Here is a 20,905-nt window from a genome sequence, read left to right as displayed (position 1 = left end):
TCAGCAGATTACTCTTTCTTGATAGTGAGATACTGCTGAGATATCACTCTGACTATTCTCACTTATAGAATAAGAGAAGAGTATTCACTCATTGTCTATATAAAATAGCTAGATACTGACTTCTTATCAAAGAAGTCAGTGATTTGTTTTTCTTCTACTGAAATATATATAAGAGTTACTGTGTTTCTTATACAATCTTCTTAGTATACTAAGTATCATATCTGTGATATTCTTGCAATAACTCTGTAGCTCATGAGCTTACTATTTAAGCAAGATAGTCAAGCTCACTTATATGACTTTTCAAACAACTATTTCTATATGATGCCGCTGACTAGTCACTGCTTCAGTTCTGTCATGTTATAATAATAATAAAAGAGATTTTTTCTCACTAAGAGTTTTTTTATAGATGTGAAGAGTTTTTAGTAAATATCACTGCAGTGCTAAGTCTGATTCTATGAAATCACTTAGTGAAAGACTTCACAGATAAAGTCTTAGAGAGAAGAGAGTATTTAAGAAATTTTACTTCTTATAAATTCTTTATCTCTATCTCTATCTCTTATATAATTAATAGAGTTAGTGACTCTTGACTATATATAACTATATAGACTGAAGTTCATGAATACTATTTATAACTTAGCTTAAATACTATTATACATTTAATCTCTACATTTTATCTTTCTACTGTGAATACTTCTAGTAGTTAATAGTACATATCATGCCAAGCTGCAAACATCTGAATAATTGCCTGCGAGTACTTATTCTTATACATATTTACATATTTTCTTAATAAGTAATCATTTTTAATAAGAAGATAAAGAATGTTTTTCAAGTATAAGAGATCTATACTGAATAGATCAGTATAATATTTATAGATTTTATAATATAAAAGTGAAAAATATTAGAGAAGAAAAAATGAGAAAGTATGAGAATCAGTAATTAAAGTAAATATTTATATATATATATAGTAAAGCTTCAGAGTGAAAGAAGAGAAATTCTGTGAGTTTTTCAGTTAAGAATTAGTGACTGAGAATCAGAGCTTTCAGCAGAAATCTATAAAGTGTAGTGAAATAGTTTATATAATATAATTGATCAGACACAGTCTGTTATATCTTTAATTAATAACTGTTTTAAATTTATTAACTTCTCTTATATTCTTTTATATTCAGATAAATATTTAATAAATCTGTATATTTATATTTTATTAATTTTTAAGAGAGAGATAGTAGAATCTGTATAATAATATCTAAGAATTAAATTTATAAAATTTTAAATATATTCAGCTGTGAAAGAGTAATTTTTTTTATTTAACAGCTTAATTTATTATTTAATTATATTTTTCTAACTCTTATTTAATTTTTTATTAACTGATATTTTCACAGTATTCAGATTTCTTTTATTAATATATACTTAGAAATATTAATAGAGAATATTAAATTTTCATAAAGAAAATAATATTTTAAATTTTAAATTTTTTTAATAAATAGTAATAACTTATTGAATACACTTTAATATTTTCATTTTTATTTAATATTATAATAGTTATTAATTAATTAATAAAAATAAAGATTAAAAATTTACAAGATTTTTATCATTTTAATGTTTTTATTATTTTAATATAATATACTTATTAGAAATGAGTGAGTAAGCAGCAGCATGATTACAATAAAAGAATTATAAGAAAAAGAAGAAAAAATAGAGATAATAAAGAGAGAATGTTTATAGTTTACTAAACTCTATTGAAATAGTATTAAATCACGTAAAGTAATTTCTTATAATACAGTCACTTAACTCAGAGAGTGTTGCCACAGCAATCACTATATCTGCACATGACTCACAGATGTAATAATTCATTTATCACACTGCTGTTCCAGGCCAAAATAGCAGATATTATGTTAGTATGTCCATACAGATTTATTATCTCAAGTGCCGTGTTGGTCAGAAGGCAGCAGTCAGTGGCAGTCAGTGATTCATTGAAGGGTTCCTCCTCCGCCAAAAACAGAATGTCATTACGTAAGGCAGGCTCATTGAGGCAAACAGCTCCACAGTTCAAAATCGATCTGTGGAGACTATTTCTTGATCCTGTTTACTCTGCCGCAGCCAATACAGAGTATTATGACGGGAATTAAAATATTAAAATGATATACAACAATAAACAACATCCATTTGGTTTTCGTCAGGGAATTAATTATGTCCACATCTTGAGTGACATGCGTCGTCCCCGGGAGCCAGTTCTACCCACAGAAGACCGTCCAAAGGCCAGCCAGTGGGAATAATCAACCCCACGGACGATGGCTGTTTTGTTTCCTTGATTCTGATTGAGTATTCCGAGCTTCAAAGCGGTCTACAGCAATTGCCTCCATTTCACGATGAATCTGATGCAGAGCTCCCTTGGCCATTTTGCCCCCTCATAAGAAGGGAAGAATGCCCACTTAAACCTTCGAAATAACGTGCTTGTGTGGATCTAACTGCAGGCATGGCCTTTCTAATAATATACTAGTAAAGCTCTCAAGAAAGAATGGATATCTTGTTATTTCGCTGTCTTTGTGCGTTTTTGAGGCGACGGGATTGTCAAAATCCCCCCAGTTTTATATCGTACAAACCACCCACCCATTGAGGGCAGAAAAAGCCTCCTGCTTCGGCTCGGGCAACTTCGTAGGTTAAGCACATTGCGGGGTGATCGACTTATGTCAATTATTTTCTCCAGGCAGAAACATCGTTGGGTAATACCGTAATAAATAATAATGTTATCCGCATGCGGTGCAGAGCAGAATGAGTGCATTTGAAGGAAGCCAGCGCTGACTGGATGAACAAAACAAAAGGAAACAGGAGGATTGTTCCTAGCCCTTGTGTATTCAAAGATATTCCTTACCATAAATACTCTACAGTTTCATTGCCTTTGTAGCTTTTCTTGGGCTGGTAAATAGTTAATTAAAAATAACGTGTTGTAGGTTGTACGTTGTACGTTGTTCGTACCATGCATTTTTACTCCTCTATAGTTAAATATTATTTATTATTATTATTGATTATTCCTGGTGATCCTTCCAGTTCTCGCTCGCTTGGCTTGGCTTCCTTCGCTGCTCCATCCCTCTCCACGCTCCAGCTCCCGCAACCCTCTAGCTGCGTCGATTTCATCTCTCCTCCTACGCTCACCCTGTCAACCACCGTCGCCTGTCCCTGCGCCTGTGGTCGATTGTATCGGAGAACTTGTTGATCGAGTTGCTGAGCTGCAGTCTGCGCTCTCTGACTCCCCTCCCTTCTCCCCCTCTCCCCTCCCCCAGTCGCCTGCGCCTCCTGCAAACGACATATTGCCGCTGCCCCTTCTTCCCGCTTGCTAACGGGATATTCAATTATCTTCTCCCCCCACCTTTCCTTGAACCAAAAAAAAGGGGATTGCTTCTCCTTCAAACGTTGGGGGTTATTGAGCTTCTGCATGGATATTTGGTGGTGATCACGAACCAATTGCGACTCCACTATCAGTTCAGCCCAACGCCCAACCCAACCTGCAACCTGAACATGAGCCGTTGCGCCGTATCTTCTACCTAGCATCGGCTCTCTTGCTGTTGCGTCAAACAGCCTTCTATCCTTTGCTTTCCCAGGACGTACTTCCTTGTAACTCCGCCCGCTGATCCGCTCGTTGCCGCGCTGCGCTGCGCTCGATTCGACTGTCCGATGACACAAGACACCAGACAGCCATCTCGAGCTCCACGCGGCCAATCCCAGCAGCGCCTACACTGACTCGACGCTCGTGTATCGCTTCTGGGGGTGTGAAATTACCCAAATAGAACCCAGCTCCGCGAGTATTTCATCATGGATCCGCAGTGGCAGGCCTATACTGATGCCACTTCTGGTCGTCAGGGCCAGTTTAATAACAATGGCCTTGGGGGCCAACCACCGCAGCTGACACAAAGGTACCCAGGCACGAGTGCTGGCAATGGAGCACAATCACAGCCGTATCAGCAACAGCAACAGCACCAGGCCCCTATAGGATACACATACGAACCGTATCAGACTCCAGGGACAGCGCTCAAAGCGCCATCTGGTAATTCGATGTCGAAGACGGTATCCATGACCTCCTCGCCAACCCCTCTCGCTGGCGAGTTCACGGACCCGGATATCACCATGGAAGATGCAGATCCTTACAACCGTGCAAAATACGCTACCAAGCCAAGTCATCAACGTGGCTCCTCCCAGTTTCTATCGAGTGAAGAATCCACCGCGGCGCGTAGATATTCCCCTATGAGCGTTGTCCCTCCTGCTCAACCTTACACAGCTAGTCCCAATACCTCTCAGAACCCCTACACTTTCCCTCCGGCTGGGTCGTCGCGGCCGTCACCTACAAGGGCCAACACATATTCCTCCCCCCCTCAGAACTACCAATCCCCGCCATGTAGGTGCCTTTCTTGTTCTGACATCCTTGTTTTTATTTCTTCTTGGCTAAATTAGGGTACGTGCTTACGGTCTTCTGAGAATAGCAACCGGTGTCAACTCTCGTCCGCAACCTCGTTTGCCTACGCTCCAGCCAGCGGACATGAGTCCAGAACAGTACTATCCACATTCTGCGGCTACTCAGCTCAGCTCCGCCTTTGGACAGGATATGAAACCTAGAGGCCAACCGCCGCCGCAGCATAACATCCTACAGCACCAGCAACAACATCAAAGGGGCCCCGTACCCAAGTTTGTGAAGATTAAGACGACACAGGAGTTGAAGCCAAGGATAAACGCCCAACCTGCATTTCGGCGAGCCAATCCCGAGGGGGGATTCATCAGCGTATGTTTGTTCATTTCTTTAGTTGTAAAGTCTCTGCCCAAAACCAAGATCCTCGAATGACTGATCCTTTTTATTAGCCCTTGCAAGCCCTGACGACTCATTTACCGTCAACTTATCGAATATGCAATCCATCGTTTAAATATGAGTCCTCGAGGAATCCCCGCCGTGTGCTTACAAAACCAAGTAAGGGCGTCAAGAACGATGGGTATGATAACGATGACAGTGACTATATCCTCTACGTCAACGATATTCTCGGAAGTGAGGAAGCCAATCATAAGTATGACACCATCTGCCCCCCCCTCTTCTCCATATATTGCATAATAGATATTATAAGTTCCAAACACACACTGACGTCCTCCAAGGAATCGGTACCTTATCCTTGATGTTCTAGGTCAGGGGACATTCGGCCAAGTTGTGAAATGTCAAAACCTAAAAACTCAAGAGGTTGTGGCGGTTAAAGTTGTCAAAAATAGAACGGCTTACTTCAATCAAAGTATGATGGAGGTGTCAGTTTTGGATCTGGTATGTCTAACACTCTCATCATATCGTTGAAGGACATTGCTGACATCATGCCCTGTCCAGATCAATAGCAAACTGGACAAGAACGATGATCATCACTTGCTCCGCCTAAAGGATACATTTATCCATCGACAGCATCTTTGCTTAGTTTTTGAGCTACTGAGCGTGAATTTGTATGAGCTAATCAAGCAGAATCAATTCCGCGGCCTCAGTACCACCCTTGTGCGTGTGTTTGCACAACAACTACTCAATGGCCTATCACTATTGAACAAAGCCCGCCTAATACACTGTGATCTAAAACCTGAAAATATTTTGCTGAAAAAGTACGTACATCCAAGCCCGCAACGCCTTACCTACCCTGTATCACTGACATATTTTCCCCTTCTCGCACAGTCTCGAGAGCCCAATAATAAAGATTATCGACTTTGGATCAGCATGTGATGAGAGACAGACTGTGTACACGTACATTCAGTCTAGGTTTTACCGCTCGCCTGAGGTTCTCTTAGGCCTACCGTACGTATCAGTTCCCTTGAAACAACTCTGATCTTTCCTAACTTGCTCTAGTTATTCGTCGGCTATTGACATGTGGTCTTTGGGTTGTATTGTCGTTGAGCTTTTCCTGGGCCTTCCATTATTCCCTGGGTCGTCTGAATATAATCAGGTATCACGGATCACAGAAATGCTAGGAATGCCTCCAAATTGGATGCTTGAAATGGGCAAACAATCGGGCGAATTTTTTGAGAAAACGCAAGATGAGTTTGGCCGTCGGACGTACAGACTTAAGAGCATGGAACAGTATTCTCGCGAACACAACACGAAGGAGCAGCCAAGCAAAAAGTATTTCCAGGCGACAACACTACCGGAAATTATCCGTAGTTATTCAATGCCGAGAAAGAATATGAAGCAAGCGGAAATCGATAGAGGTACGGTTAACCCATCATTCATTCCATAAATAATAACTTTGCTGATTCTTATTCGCTCGTGTTTTGGAGAAATGAATAATCGCGTCGCGTTTATTGATTTCGTTCGTGGACTTTTGAACATAAATCCTCTTGAACGATGGTCGCCGCAACAGGCAAAACTCCACCCTTTCATCACGCAACAAAAATATACCCAACCTTTCGTACCACCGATGAACCTTAAGTCTTCAGCATTGAACAAGACCATTGCACCTGGTGTACAGCAACAACAACAAGCGGAGGCTGCCAGTAAGCAACGCGCTGCTCAAGCACAAGCTCAAGCTCAGTCCGCCGCACAGTCGTACGCTCTCCAAATGAATAATCATTACACTCCACCTACACACGGACAACCTCCCCCAGTATATAACAACATGTACAGCCCTCATCAACAAGGTGCACCACCCCCATATCCTACCCAACAAGGTGCATACGGTCACCAAATGCCCGTCATGCAACAGCAAGCGAGCCACATGCCCCAGCAGCAATTCGCGCCCTCCCAAAGTCTATATGCTCAGGCTACAACTAGAGCTGGGCGGCAGCGGGCATCTACCATGGACCAACAGCAAGGCGGGATACCTCAGTCGATCCAACGGGTCGCAAGCCATCTTGATCCGAATGCGCCAATTCGATTACAGCCAAGCCCTGCTTATTACCCCCCGCCCGCTGACGGTTATGGCGACACTTCTGCTGCCGCAGCTGGACGCCGGAGGGGTAGTCGATCTGGAGCCAGCGGGGCTGGAACCCATGGACGCAACAATAGGGATTTCATCCGGACACTTGAAGACGGTGCCATGGGCGATAACTTCATGGGTCAGAATCAGTGGCATTGAATTGACGAATTGGGGAGCGGTTATAATTATATATATACAGTATATATATGTTCATAGGATGACGAGACGATCGCCTCCGATTTGCTCATGTGGTAATGGATTTTTCTCCGAGTCATATCTTTTCTGGAACAAGTACAGATGGCGTTGATCAGAGGCATTGTCGATATTCAACTCACCCCTGACTCAGGTGTCCTTTTCAGTTGTCTAGATGTGTGGTAGTATTCCTGACCTTAGTCTACTTTTGAAAAGATATGAACGGCAACAACCCCACTCCCACCCTCACCTCTACCCCCACCCTAATTTCGACAGCTTTGGATACGATTGGATAGGGCCTCGCACTTGGGGCAGAACAGAGGTCTTTCGTCTCGAATCTCTCTGGAATAAAAATGGATGCTCAAACGGAAGCGAGAATGAGAGAAGAAAAGTATTTCTTACGCCGACACGAGCTAGGGAACAAAAAGCGGGTTCATTGTTATGATATCGTGGATTGGGAATTGAGGAATTTTGATTCATTTCATTTTTCACTTTTATATTTTATATTTTCTTCTTTTCTCTTCTCTTTGAAACACCCAAAAAGGATCTGTCCCTCCGTTCTTCTAGCTATTCTTGTTTTCTCTTCTTCGTCTTCTCCTAACCTTTCTTCCTTTATATACGGATGGGGAACCTTTTGAGCGGACTTTAGGGCTGGGGACGGGATAGGGGTCCACGCATTCGTGAATGTTGATGTTCAACATACCTTCTCGCCCCCTGTGTCTTTCTATTTTTCTCTTTCCTCTTCCTTCATTTGTGAATATTTTGGAAAGTCAAGACTCTCAATGCAACCTGACCCCCTCTTTATTTGTGTTGTTTAGTATTCTTTTGTCTTCCTTTTTGTTGTTGTAATGTTCCCTGAATTTTATACTTGCCAATATCTGCTTTTCCACTTCCTCTTGCTCCTTCTCTTCTTAGTGTGTTTAACTGTGCTCCTCTCTTCTTTCCCTTCGTTTCTTTCTTTTCTTTTCTTTCTTTTTCTTTTTTACTTTTCTCCTTCGGCATAGCGTTGGCGTGTTGGGGTTTTTATTTTCTCTTCTTTTTGTCAATGGGCATATATATATACACATATCTACTCTTTTTCTTTCAATTTTTTTTACCTTTCACCCTCCCCTTTTCAAATTCCAACTTTTTCTTTTCTTTTCTTTCCAATTGCCAAACCTGTACATTTGGTGATTTTGGCTCAGAATTTTAGTCCCCTGCAGATGTGTTTCTGCAGATGTTACTTCATAATCATGGCTGTTGCCTGTAGCTTGTTGGATATTTTAATTTCTGAGAGAAATCCGCACCTGTTTCACACGACCAAATAATTACTTTTTGCAATCTTTACTGAAAGGAGTTTTACTCCCAGTGAGTTGGACCATAATGGCTATTGCCAAATGCGAATCATTGGAATTTATATTTGACCCTTTGGTTGCATTAAAGAGTATATCTCCTGAGTAATTTGAACAGCCGGGAGTCACACTTGCCCGAATGCGGGTTAGTGGTTCTCGCTTAAAATTTATCGTGGACTCCAACCTCGCCTCCAACCCAGACAACATCAAATTTCTCAGTTAGAGCTAACCAAACAGCAAGGACTGCGAGCAAGTAAACGGCTCTTTTTCTTTTACCACCGTGTGTCCACGACCTTCGTTTACGAATAGTATACTGTACCAAGTGTTTCAGGACCGAACCCGAAAAACCGAAGCGTCCAAACTCACCTGAAAGACGAGGCAAAAAAACAAAACTCCCAGCCATGTCGCGATTTTTCCACGGAGGCGGGAGCGATAGTGATAGCAGCTCCTCGGACGAGGAGGAACTCTATAGCGATCACGATGAGAGCCAAGACATTTCCGATGACGAAGAGGAGTCCAGCGAGGAGGAGTCCTCCTCGGAGGAGAGTAGCAGCGACTCTGATGACGGCGGAGAAGGTGGTGCTTCGAAGTTCTTCAAGCACGATGCCGGTGCTGATGATGACAGTGATGATAGTGATGATGAGGAGCGGGTTACGATTGTAAAGAGTGCGAAGGATAAGAGGTTAGAGGAGCTCGAGCAGACTATGCGGTTGATTGAGAATGCTGAGAAGATTAATGATTGGGCGGTTATTTCGACGGGTATGCTCTCCTTTTTAAAAAATTTTCTTTCTTCATGATTTTCCCTTCTGGTTTCTTCAGCTAGAAAGGGGGGATGATAAAATGAGAAGACGGAAAGGCTGACTTGGCTACCTATTGCGTGAACAGAGTTCGATAAGCTTAATCGGCAAATTGTGAAGATTGCCCAGTCGGGCCCAACGCCTAAGATCTATATCAAAGCTATCGCTGATCTTGAAGATTTTATGAACGAGACTATCGTGGCGCAGAAGTCGTCGGCAAAGAAAATGAACGCAAGCAATGCTAAGGGGTTCAATGCTGTTAAGCAGCGTATCAAGAAAAATAACAAAGAATATGCAGCGGAGATCGATAAATATCGTGAGAACAAGAAGGAATATATGATTGAGGAAGAGGAGGAGGAAGTTGTCGAGAAGAAGAAGGACAAAGTTCGAACTCTTCGCCCGGAGGAGCTGTTGGGCGATGACGATGAGGGCTTCGCGATCGTTGGCCGCGGCGGAAGGACGCTCCAATACACTCCCGAGAGCATTCTCAAGCACCTGCGGCTTATCGTCGAGTCTAGAGGAAAGAAGAACACCGACCGTCTCGAGCAGATCAAGACTATGGAAAAGCTGCTAGAGGTTGCCACGACGCCATATCAGTCTATCCGCGTTCTGCTAACTCTCATCTCCACCCGATTCGATCTTACCTCCACCTCGACCGCGAATTACATGAGTACAGAGCAATGGAAGCAGGCCATACAAGAACTTGAGACTTTGGTTTCTACGCTTGAAGAACACCCCGAATTCATCGTCACTGAAGGTGCAGAGGAGTGGGAAGATGATGAGAAACAGCCTCAGCTTGCTCCTGGCGAAACCCTCAAAGTGCCCGGCAGCGTTGTTTCTTTCGTTGAGCGGTTGGATGATGAACTCACCCGATCGCTACAGCAAATCGATCCTCATACTGCGGAATATATTGAAAGGCTCAGCGATGAGCAATCGCTGTATAACAGTATTGTCCGTGCGCTGCTCTATGTTGAAGTGCTCAACAAGGTCGAGAAGACTGAAGCGCGTCAAGAGAGTGTGAACAGAGTGTTGATGAGACGCCTGGAACATGTTTACTTCAAACCATCGCAAGTTGTCAATATCCTTGAAGAAAACACATGGGCAGCACTCCCCGCGAAACTTGACTCCAACATCACTCCCCGCAAGAACAACAGCACTGATGTTCCCGCGCTTGTTAAAACTCTGTGTGACTACCTCTTCGCCCATAGCGATGGTATTATCCGTGCCAGAGCTATGTTGTGCCAGATTTACTTCCTTGCACTCCACGATAAATACCACCGCGCTCGCGATTTGATGCTCATGTCACATCTCACAGAAAACATTTCCAACTTCGATGTCAGCACCCAAATCCTCTTCAACCGAACACTTGTCCAGATTGGCCTCTGCGCGTTCCGCGCAGGACTAGTCTACGAAGCCCAAAACATCCTTTCCGAAGTTTGTGGCAGTGGCAGACAAAAAGAACTATTGGCTCAAGGCATCATCATGCAACGCTACTCGTCCGTATCTCCAGAGCAAGAGAAGCTCGAACGCCAACGCCAGCTTCCCTTCCACATGCACATTAACCTGGAACTTCTTGAGTGCATCTACCTCACCTCAAGCATGTTCCTCGAAGTTCCCCTCATGGCACAAACTTCCTCATCCCCCGAGCTAAAGCGACGCATTATCTCCAAGACCTTCCGACGCATGCTCGACTACAACGAACGACAAGTCTTCAATGGGCCCCCCGAAAACACTCGCGACGGCGTCATCATGAGCGCCAAAGCACTCGCCGCCGGCGACTGGAAAAAAGCCTCCGCAACCCTCAATTCCATCAAGATCTGGGACCTGATGGCGCAACCGGACAAGATCAAGGTAATGCTCGGCGAGCAGATCCAGGAAGAGGGGTTGCGTACTTACCTCTTCACCTACGCTCCCTTCTACGACTCTCTCTCCATCTCCACCCTCTCAGACATGTTCGAGCTGTCTCCTAAAAAGATCGCTGCGATCGTCAGCCGCATGATTTCGCATGAAGAACTAGCCGCCGCCCTCGACCAGGTCAATGATGCCATCATCTTCCGCAAGGGCGTTGAGCTATCTAGACTCCAGAGCCAAATCGTCACGCTTGCTGATAAGTCCATGTCCCTTCTTGAGGCTAATGAGAAGACACTTGAGCAGCGGACGCAAGGCATGGCTAACGCGTTCCAACGCGATCCGGGACATGGTGGCCGTGGTGGAAGAGGAGGTGGTCGCGGTGGGCGGGGTGGTGGACGTGGGGGAGGTGGTGGTGGATTGCCACGGAGACCTGGTGGACAACAATTCGGCGGCGGGGCTTTGGGGGGGGCGATTAAGGCATAAAGGGGGGTGTTTTTTTTTTTTTTTTACTTTTTTTTTTTTTTTGCTTTAAACTCTGTTTCTCCATTTATTGAATATGAATATTTCCATTAATTTTGTTAGTCATCAATTTGTCTTCTTATTATTCTCTCCCTTTACGCCGTCGATGGTTTTTTTTATGCCGGACTCTTATTTTGTAGTGGATGCAGCTCTTTTCCCACTTTATCTCATGTCATACGAACGGCGGCTGCTGCTTTTCACATTTCGTTCTCTGGTGCTTGCCGCTGTAGCTTAAAGAAAAAAGAAACAGAAAATTACAATAGAGTGGAATTTCATGGTCAATTTTGGTATATGTCTTTAACAGACGTTTCGCTCATTATTGTTTGTCGAATCAGCTGATCTCTAGCTCCACATGGAAAGTTCCTATCGGTTACATGCCATACTTGGTGGCTTAGCTCGTGAGGTGGCTCAGTGTATGGGCCGCTTGTTGGCCCAGTGCAGCTGGCTGTCCTCGCTATTACGTTTATTTGATTAAATTGAGAATGTGGCATGCTTCTCCCACATCCTTACGTGACGCACTTTCATTAACTAAAATAAATACTTATGTTTACTCTATCTGAGAAGGAGGAGATTGTGCCTTATATGTGTTGGTTTCGAGGTAGTTAAATACATGCTTAACCAGAAACATAATACCGGCGGCCCAGCTGAACTAGGCACCGATTCGTCCTCATAAGCATCATAATTCTCCTGCTAGATGGCGTCGGGTTAATTTCCATTTGCCGCTTCAATGAGCGGCACATGGGTTATCGTAGCGGTCGGTCGGTCCTGCCTTACATCCAACAAATTGCCTGAAGGGTGAGCCATGATCGGGGTCATGGACTTCTGCAGCAGATGGGCGCTCCAAAGGAAGTCACGCTCAAGTAAACACTCTGACGTCGACCGGGAGGTTCCCTTCGACAGTTATAGAGAGCGGTATTAAACCAGCATTTGGCGTCTGCGTTTGTAAAGTAGTAGTGGCGTGCTCGCATGACACTACTTAATTCAATCACCGTCATCAAGTAAATTTTGAGGTGACCAATATTCCTTCTCTGCACACTGAGAATCAACCCAGACCAAACTATCAGCCAAGAGATCGTCAATGACTGTTTGGGCCCTCGCCTTTTCCCAATTCAGATTAAGCTGTAGCATCGAAACAGTAACGAAGCCCAGGATCTGAATCGCTTCTAGTACGGTAGCTTGGTCCGTGTTGAGTTCTTTGGGAACTGAACGTATATATTGCTTGCTGCCAACTTTGATGATTGTGAATCCCGACCCAAGGGGTTCGAGGGACTTGACTGCACGGAGGATGTCGTCTCTGTGGCGTTGAGTCAGCACAATAAATATCTATCATTGGCACGATCATGAACTCTCGCTAATTATGCAATGAACACGAAAGAGTAAATATGGCGTTAAGGGAAAGTAAATTCAAATATAACTCACTCAGAAACCTCTAGACCACCTCCAATCGCCTTACCCCTGCCCACTCTAGCCATACATTCCTCAACCCCAATAAGACCCCCATTCTCCCCTCTCGTCTCCCGACAGAGCTCTACAACGCGCACAGCAACTTCAAAATAGAAATCGGTCACATCACCACCCAGGATCTGAGTCCAGAAGCTACCTCCTTCTCCCAAGCCAGGTAGGCTAAGACCCTTCCTCCCCTTCCCTTTTACATTACTAGCAGCTAACGGGTCCACTCCGATAGCATGACACATGCGCGCAAACTCAGCGCGGAATGTTGGATTCGATTTAATCGTCGAGGCATGCTCGAGGGCAAAGGAATGCAGAAGGGACTGGAAGACGGAGAGCTGGGTCTGTAGAGAGGTAAGGTGAGTGGTGCGGAGGTTGGCACCATGAGTGGCATATGACTGTGCTGACTGGTTGCGGTTTACGAAGGCTCCCAGGCCAACGCCGCGACGGGCAGACATGGTTCGTTTTTAAGAGGGATATTGGCCGCATACATAAGATATGTAACAGCGTGTGTGTTGGAACGAACATACAAGGACAATGTCGTTTGCCAGGCCTGTCACAGCAAGCGTGGATGGGATGGCCGCTGATAGATGACATAATAGCCCTAACCTTCCCGATCAGAATGTAACGTGACGCCGAAAAAAGGCTAATTTAATAAAGGCTAGCGTTGTTATAACATCCACACAAATTCATTCTCTTCGGCATTTTTGTTCTTGTTGCTTCTTGAACCTCGACAGACTCCAACGGTACGACAATTCCAATCGCCAACAGACGACAAACGTCCATCATTCGACATGGCTACGTATGCTTCCCTCTCATTTCTCTTCCGCTGATATTCGTATGAGTGTACAGGCCCAGATATAGTTCGTCCTTCTCGCTGGAGATGCTGTTCGTCAAATATGCCTTGCATGGTGATGCTCAGCGCCAGCTCGATCAAATCCTGGCACCCTTCCTTTTCTCTTCCATCTTCAATTGACCGGGTGATACTGGGATATTCCAAGTGAGAGAAACGGAATTTGTGTCGGGGTATTGGGGTTGAAGGCTCTCCCTTCTCCCTGAAAAGAATTGCTGGTCCAAACTGCTCAACCGCAAAGTATATCCTATTTGGATAAGCCATTGTGGGAAGCACGCTGAATTAGCATTGTTTTCCTGAACCATTGGTTTAGGGTTTTGTCAGATGAGAAATTTTCAGACTCGGGGCCTATTTACGAAAGCACCATGCCTTCATGCTGCATAGTGTAGTGTGATGGACACTGGCGTTAGTAGTTGTCAGCACATGAGAACCCGCAGCTCTATATCTCATTGATTAAATGCATTCCGTCGAGTTTTCCTTCTACCATAACATCCGCTTCAGTCAGAGAATGCGGCGCTATAAGCTGCAGTTCTTACACTCGACAAGGTTCATTATGTACTTTGCGTCGTTGGACAGACTATACTGACCTTGAACCTATCATATTCGGATTTACAGCTCTGTACCAACCCAGGACCAGGTCCTCGTGCCTGAGACGCTTCTGAAGAAGCGCAAGAGCCAGGAACAAGCTAGAGTCGCGACCACTGCTGAGCTCATCAAGCGGAAGAAGGTATGTTTCTTGAACCTAGATTCAAATCAACTTTCCTTGATTTTAATTTTACTTTTGATTTTGATTTTGATTATTATTATTATTATTATTATTTTTTTTTTTTTTTTTTTGTGTGGAGGGAGGGGAACGGGACTTTTATGATGACAAATACCAATCTTCGCGACTAGACCTACGGGTCGATGTTGTCGCTTTGTTAACCATCTTTCGGGGCTGAAACCGTCTCCTCAATTGTCTACATTTGTTAGAATCACGAAGTCAAACTTCTCTTGCTAACTCGTGATTTGTGCAATAGGCCAACAAGGAGAAGCGTGCTGTTATTTTCAAGCGTGCCGAGTCGTACGTCAAGGAGTACCGCGATGCTGAGCGCGAGAAGATCCGCCTTGCCCGCTTGGCCAAGCAGCAGGGCAACTTCGAGGTCCCCGCCGAACACAAACTCGTCTTCGTTGTCCGTATTAAGGGGTAAGATCTCCATATCAACGACACGACTACTTACCATGGAAACGCAAGTTAACTTTTGTGACACAGTATCAACAAAATCGCCCCCAAGCCTCGCAAGATTTTGCAGCTTCTCCGTCTCCTTCAGATCAACAATGGTGTCTTCGTCCGTCTCACCAAGGCCACCCAGGAGATGCTTACCATTGTCAACCCTTACATCGCCTATGGTTATCCTAACCTGAAGAGCGTGCGCGAGCTCATCTACAAGCGCGGCTATGGAAAGATCAACAAGCAGCGTATTGCCCTCAGCGACAACCAGATCATTGAAGAGAACCTCGGCAAGTACGGCATTGTCTGTATGGAAGATCTGATCCACGAGATCTACACTGTTGGCCCCAACTTCAAGCAGGCCTCCAACTTCCTGTGGCCATTCAAGCTCTCCAACCCCACTGGTGGCTTCAGAACCCGCAAGTTCAAGCACTACATTGAAGGTGGTGATGTTGGTAACCGTGAGGAGAACATCAATGCTCTTATCAAGCAAATGAACTAAATACACAAAATGGAGAAATAAAATTTTACTTGATGATCAGCATGTTCCTTTTTCAATGGGCTGTTTCTTTTTACTGAGGTATCTTTTTAGCGGGCTATGGGACATATACAGGTTTTCAGTTTTATTAAATCTCGCAATTTTTAAAAATAATTAGGAATCCAAGTATCTTGAAACAACCCGAACTTGTATTGTACTTACTACTATTTTGTCTCGTATGCTTTCGAAGTATTTCGCAATTGCGGAGCTTTGGGTTTTGGTCGTCCGTTCCAGCCCAACAAATGTAATTGCTGAGAAATTCTCTCAAGGCCTGATATTCTGAACGTCGTGTAATTGTTGAAAATATGCCTGATCATTGAAATATTGCGGTGGTGCGTTGATGGTGGGCAAATCCATTCCTTGCTCCCGGAGTTAAAGCGCGCACTAGCGTGAATGAAACGCGTAAAAATGTCGCGCGCACCGAGGCGTGTCTTCCTCCTGCCAACTTCGAAACTAAAACAAACCTATGATGATATGATACTGCCAGCATAGTCATATTGTGTTTTATATGATTTTTTCTTCTTAGGCCTTTTTGTTCACCATTTTTTACAATATCATTGAAAACCTCTATCCCTCAATGGCTGCAGCTCGAGCAAAGCTCGCCGAATTACGGGCACTCAGAGCCGCTGGAAAGAAGCGACTCACCACTTACGAAGTCGAAGACGAAGGGGATATTTACGATGAAATTGATGAGGAAGGATACAAAAAACTTGTGCGGAAGCGGCTGGACCAAGACGATTTCGTGATTGACGATACTGGCGAGGGATATGCGGATGATGGGCGTGAAGAGTGGAACGACTCGAAACAATACTATAGTGATAGTGACGGCGATGAGCTGCCATTGAGAGGCAAAGCGGCCAAAAGAAAACGCGAGGAGGATCAACAGAGGAAGGAAAAGATTAACAATGGTATTAGCAAATACTTCAACACTGGGCCCGCGGCCAAAGCTCCTTCAAAGCCAAAGGTATATCAACGGAAAATCCTTCATCACCAATTAAATTGACTAACTATTTGCTTTAGCCTGTTGCTACCGCTGAAGATGAGGCATTTTTGGCAGACCTCCTTGAAGAAGTCGACTCCAACCCTGTTTCTCGTGTTCTTCCGAAGAAGGCAGTGAAATCTGAGACGCGGCGGAAAGTTAGGATCATATCACCACCTCTTTCTCAGAATACAACCTCCGAAGCCGCAAAAGACCGGAAAGAAAACAACATATCGAGCCCACTAGTTGCCTCCAAGGTAGAATTGGATCCAGACAATGATACAACATGGCTAGATGCGGGGGATGATGACGATGTTTTCATGAGTGATCCGGCACCATCTTCACCCGTCACAAAGGCCGTTGAGCGAAAAATCCCAAAAAATATCAAAGTAGAAGAAGAGGAGGAAGATGAATTAATGGTGGTCACACAAACGACCGCGCACCATGATATAAATGGAGCCAGAATTAATATGACGGGAAAGCGGCCAACGCCAAAAGTCAAGGAGCCGAAATATCCTTCTCCTGCGACTTCGTCTCCTATTCGAGCCAATCCAGATGGCATCGATCCTTCGTCATGGAACGATGTCACAAGTAAATTAAACGTTCTGAGCAGCCCCGCCACAGCTGACTTTAAAACATTTGGTAAACTTGCCGCTCCGAGCGCTGTTGAGGAAGACGGAAGTCTCCTATTCTTCTGGTTAGATTATGTTGAAATCAACGGCAGCCTGTGTCTTTTTGGCAAAGTTAAAAACAAGGATACTGGGGACTATGTGAGCGCCTTTGCTAAAGTCGACAACATCTTGCGGAAACTCTACTTTCTTCCCAGGAAATACCGGGTACGCCATGGCCATGAAACGGAAGAGGAAATCGACATGGAAGACGTCTACAAGGAAGTTGATGCACTTTTATCACGAACGAAAGTCGGCACGCACAAGATTAAAGAAGTGACAAGGAAATATGCATTCGAGCTCCCAGACGTTCCCAAGGAAGGAGAATATCTCAAACTCATGTATTCTTATGACAAGCCCGCTTTGCCAATCGATGTTAAGGGTGAGACTTTCTCTCGAGTTTTCGGAATTAACACTGCACTCTTCGAGCAGTTTGTGCTCTGGAAGAATATCATGGGCCCTTGTTGGCTTAAGTTTGAAGATGCCGACTTCACTGCTGTGAATGGGGCGTCATGGTGCAAGCTGGAGTGCCAGGTCTCGGAACCCAAACTTATCACGGTTGTTCCAAACTCTGACAGCTTGGAAATCCCACGACTGACGCTGATGAGTCTGGCATTCCGAACACAGTTGAACGTGAAGGATAACAAACAAGAGATAGTGGTCGCAAGCGCTCGCGTTTATGAGAATGTATCACTTACTGATACTACACCCCCGGAAAAGTTGCCCTGCAAAACCTTTACAGTGATGCGACCCTCTGGACCTACATATCCGATTGGATTCGAAGCCGAAACTCGAAAACGCCGTGGCACATTCATGATGGAGAAGAGCGAACAATTTCTTCTCAGCAAGTTCATGGCTCTGTTTGAGAAGATGGACCCGGATGTCCTAATGGGCCATCAACTCCAAGAGGTAGACTTTAATATTCTCCTTAATAGGCTATCTGAGAAAAAGACACCCGGCTGGCACCGCATTGGGAGGATGAAGAGAAGTGAATGGCCGAAAAATTTATCGCGAGGCTCCAGCTTCTTTGCGGAAAGGAAGCTTGTAGCTGGAAGACTGCTTTGTGATATTGCAAATGACATGGGGAAGGTAATTTTACCTGTATTTCTCTTCAAAAATCCATTTTTCAGCTAACCGCTTCATAGTCTTTAATGTTGAAATGTCAATCGTGGAGCCTAACAGAGATGTGTCAATTATATCTAGGAGATGGTAATCTCCGTCGAGACATTGATAATGAAGCAGCGCTAAAATCTTGGGCAACCTCAAAAGAGGGACTAATGAACTACATCAGTCATTGCGAAGCCGATACTTATTTTATTGCCGCTCTTGTTCTCAAGCTACAAATGCTTCCGCTGACTAAAGTACTTACGAATTTGGCAGGAAATTCGTGGGCGAGGACTCTCAGCGGTACGAGGGCGGAACGGAATGAGTATATCTTGTTACATGAGTTCTATCGAAACAAGTACATCTGCCCTGACAAGTATGGCGGTAAACAGCAACAAATGTCACAAGCGAATGAGGAAGACGAAGATGGAGCGGACAAGAAAAAGAAGGACAAATATAAGGGTGGTCTGGTGTTTCCACCCGAGAAAGGCCTATACGACAAGTACATCCTTGTCATGGATTTCAACAGCTTGTACCCCAGCATTATCCAGGAGTTTAATATCTGTTTTACAACTGTGGACCGGGCAGCTGTCGTAAGTAGCTCTTGACTGTCTTGATCAATCACTCGATTGCTAAGAGGTACTTGTTGTAGGTCGAAAATGAGAATGAGGAAAAGGTCCCTAAAGTTCCTAGCAACCAAAGCCCGGGAATTCTCCCGCGCCTCATTGCTACCCTTGTCAACCGTCGACGTGAAGTGAAGAAACTTATGAAAGACAAACGTGCAAGCCCTGAGGACCTTGCTCTTTGGGACACCAAGCAAATGGCGCTGAAGCTCACTGCCAACTCTATGTATGGATGTCTAGGCTACACGCAGTCTCGATTCTACGCTCGACCACTTGCCATGCTTACGACCTCCAAAGGCCGCGAAATTCTTCGAAGTACAAAAGAGCTTGCGGAGAACAACCAGCTGCAAGTTATTTATGGCGACACTGACTCAGTAATGATCAACACTAATACCGACAATATGGAAGACGCACTGAAAGTTGGCAATACATTTAAACGTTTGGTTAATGAACGGTATCAATTGCTCGAAATTGACATTGATAGTGTCTTCCGTCGCCTCCTTCTTCACGCGAAGAAGAAGTATGCGGCCATGACCATGACTGAGATCGATGGCAAGTATGTCGACCAACTTGAGGTCAAAGGCTTGGACATGAAGAGACGAGAGTACTGCGCCTTATCTAAAGAGGTCTCTTCGAAACTCCTGAATGAGATTCTGTCCGGTGAAGATCCCGACATGGTTCTTACAAAGGTGCACGACTACCTCCGCGAAATCACAGAAAAGATGAAGGAATACACGATCCCTGTGCAGAAATATGTTATATACACGGTATGTCATGCCTCGCAATGTTGTAGAAAACGAGGTCCGTGGACTAACATCATGTGGCAGAAACTGTCAAAGCGCCCCGATGAGTATCCCAACAAGGAGACCATGCCCCCAGCGCAGGTGGCCTTGCGGGAACTAGCCCGAGGGAAAACCGTTCGACCAAATGATGTTATTGCCTACATTGTAACCACAGGAGATTCCGACACGTCTTCCTTACCACCTGCTAAGCGATCATACACTCTGCAGGATGTGATGAAACCGGAGTCCGGCCTCAAACCCGACGTTGAATATTATCTCTTGAAACAGATCTTCCCACCAGTAGAACGTCTCTGCGCCCCTTTACCCGGCACGGACGCAGTCCGGCTCGCCGAGTGCCTAGGCTTAGATGTTAAAAAGTACCAAATTAATACTTCCAGCACCCGCGATCAACAAAACATGGAAATATTCCCTCTCGAATCGCAAATTCCAGATTCCATCCGCTTCAAAGACGCTGCTAGATTGACACTTCGCTGTCGATTCTGTCACGAACGGACAAGTTTCGAAGGTCTTTGCGTGTCAACCGAGATGTGCACTGCCAATGGACTCATATGTCCCAACTCAGGCTGCGGGAAACCATTTACTGTTATATCTATAGCAGCACAGCTTGAAAGCCAGATACGCGCTCAAACATCGAAGTACTACGAAGGCTGGCTCGTCTGTGACGATTCCTCTTGCGGCAACCGCACCCGCCAGATGAGTGTGTACGGCCGTCGATGTCTGGGGCCCCGTGGCCGTGCTGAAAGCTGCCTCGGCCGCATGGGGTTCGAATATACAGATAAACAACTGTATAATCAGCTGCTATACTTTGCCCGACTGTGGGATGTAGACAAGGCAAAGGAGATTGCGGAGAAGGAAACTAATGCCGAGAAGCGGGAAAAGATTATGGCGATGGTCGAGTGGAATCGGCCGCGGTTTGAGACATTAAAGGGGGTTGTAGATGCGTATTTGAAGAAATGTGGACGACAGTGGGTTGACATGGAGGTTCTTTTTGGGTTTGCTTTGCGATGAAGGTATTGTATTCTTGGTAGTTCTCTTTTATGCCTTGCCGGGCATCCTCCTCTTACCCGTTTC

The 20,905-nt window shown here is 44.7% G+C and overlaps 5 protein-coding genes across 6 annotated transcripts; 4 read left to right on the top strand and 1 right to left on the bottom strand.

Annotated features, from left to right (window-relative positions):
* Positions 1–2,111: 2,111 nt before the first annotated feature.
* BDBG_09247 (CMGC/DYRK/YAK protein kinase) lies at positions 2,112–8,561 on the top strand. The gene is made up of 8 exons (XM_002620379.2): positions 2,112–4,387; positions 4,473–4,768; positions 4,846–5,045; positions 5,131–5,290; positions 5,351–5,610; positions 5,681–5,800; positions 5,852–6,210; positions 6,280–8,561. The coding sequence occupies exons 1-8, from the start codon at positions 3,808–3,810 to the stop codon at positions 7,074–7,076; spliced, it is 2,772 nt and encodes a 923-aa protein (XP_002620425.1). The 5' UTR covers positions 2,112–3,807; the 3' UTR covers positions 7,077–8,561.
* Positions 8,562–8,647: 86 nt separating this feature from the next.
* Positions 8,648–11,889, top strand: BDBG_09246 (eukaryotic translation initiation factor 3 subunit C). Its single transcript, XM_002620378.2, has 2 exons — positions 8,648–9,199; positions 9,326–11,889. The coding sequence occupies exons 1-2, from the start codon at positions 8,842–8,844 to the stop codon at positions 11,569–11,571; spliced, it is 2,604 nt and encodes an 867-aa protein (XP_002620424.1). The 5' UTR covers positions 8,648–8,841; the 3' UTR covers positions 11,572–11,889.
* Positions 11,874–13,626, bottom strand: BDBG_09245 (ELL complex subunit Eap30). Its single transcript, XM_002620377.2, has 2 exons — positions 13,027–13,626; positions 11,874–12,901 (listed from the first exon to the last, which is right to left on the bottom strand). The coding sequence occupies exons 1-2, from the start codon at positions 13,512–13,514 to the stop codon at positions 12,589–12,591; spliced, it is 801 nt and encodes a 266-aa protein (XP_002620423.1). The 5' UTR covers positions 13,515–13,626; the 3' UTR covers positions 11,874–12,588.
* On the top strand, positions 12,985–15,939 carry BDBG_09243. Of its 2 annotated transcripts, none has more exons than XM_031723924.1 (6): positions 12,985–13,225; positions 13,292–13,410; positions 13,483–13,858; positions 14,525–14,636; positions 14,929–15,095; positions 15,162–15,939. In XM_031723924.1, the coding sequence occupies exons 3-6, from the start codon at positions 13,851–13,853 to the stop codon at positions 15,619–15,621; spliced, it is 747 nt and encodes a 248-aa protein (XP_031581302.1). In that variant the 5' UTR covers positions 12,985–13,225; positions 13,292–13,410; positions 13,483–13,850; the 3' UTR covers positions 15,622–15,939. The 2 variants fall into 2 exon arrangements, with proteins under 2 accessions (XP_031581302.1, XP_031581301.1); XM_031723923.1 differs by having other exon boundaries at positions 13,292–13,415.
* Positions 15,940–16,234: 295 nt separating this feature from the next.
* Positions 16,235–20,842, top strand: BDBG_09242 (DNA polymerase alpha subunit A; the record flags this gene model as incomplete). Its single annotated transcript, XM_002620374.1, has 5 exons — positions 16,235–16,621; positions 16,678–18,393; positions 18,450–19,001; positions 19,061–19,798; positions 19,859–20,842. The coding sequence occupies 5 exons, from the start codon at positions 16,235–16,237 to the stop codon at positions 20,840–20,842; spliced, it is 4,377 nt and encodes a 1,458-aa protein (XP_002620420.1).
* Between the last annotated feature and the right edge of the window lie 63 nt (positions 20,843–20,905).

Source organism: Blastomyces gilchristii, assembly GCF_000003855.2.
Source record: "Blastomyces gilchristii SLH14081 genomic scaffold supercont1.37, whole genome shotgun sequence".
Classification (NCBI taxonomy): Eukaryota; Fungi; Ascomycota; class Eurotiomycetes; order Onygenales; family Ajellomycetaceae; genus Blastomyces; species Blastomyces gilchristii.
Note: the sequence above shows the minus strand (reverse complement) of the source record. Positions and strands in the feature narration are given on the sequence as shown.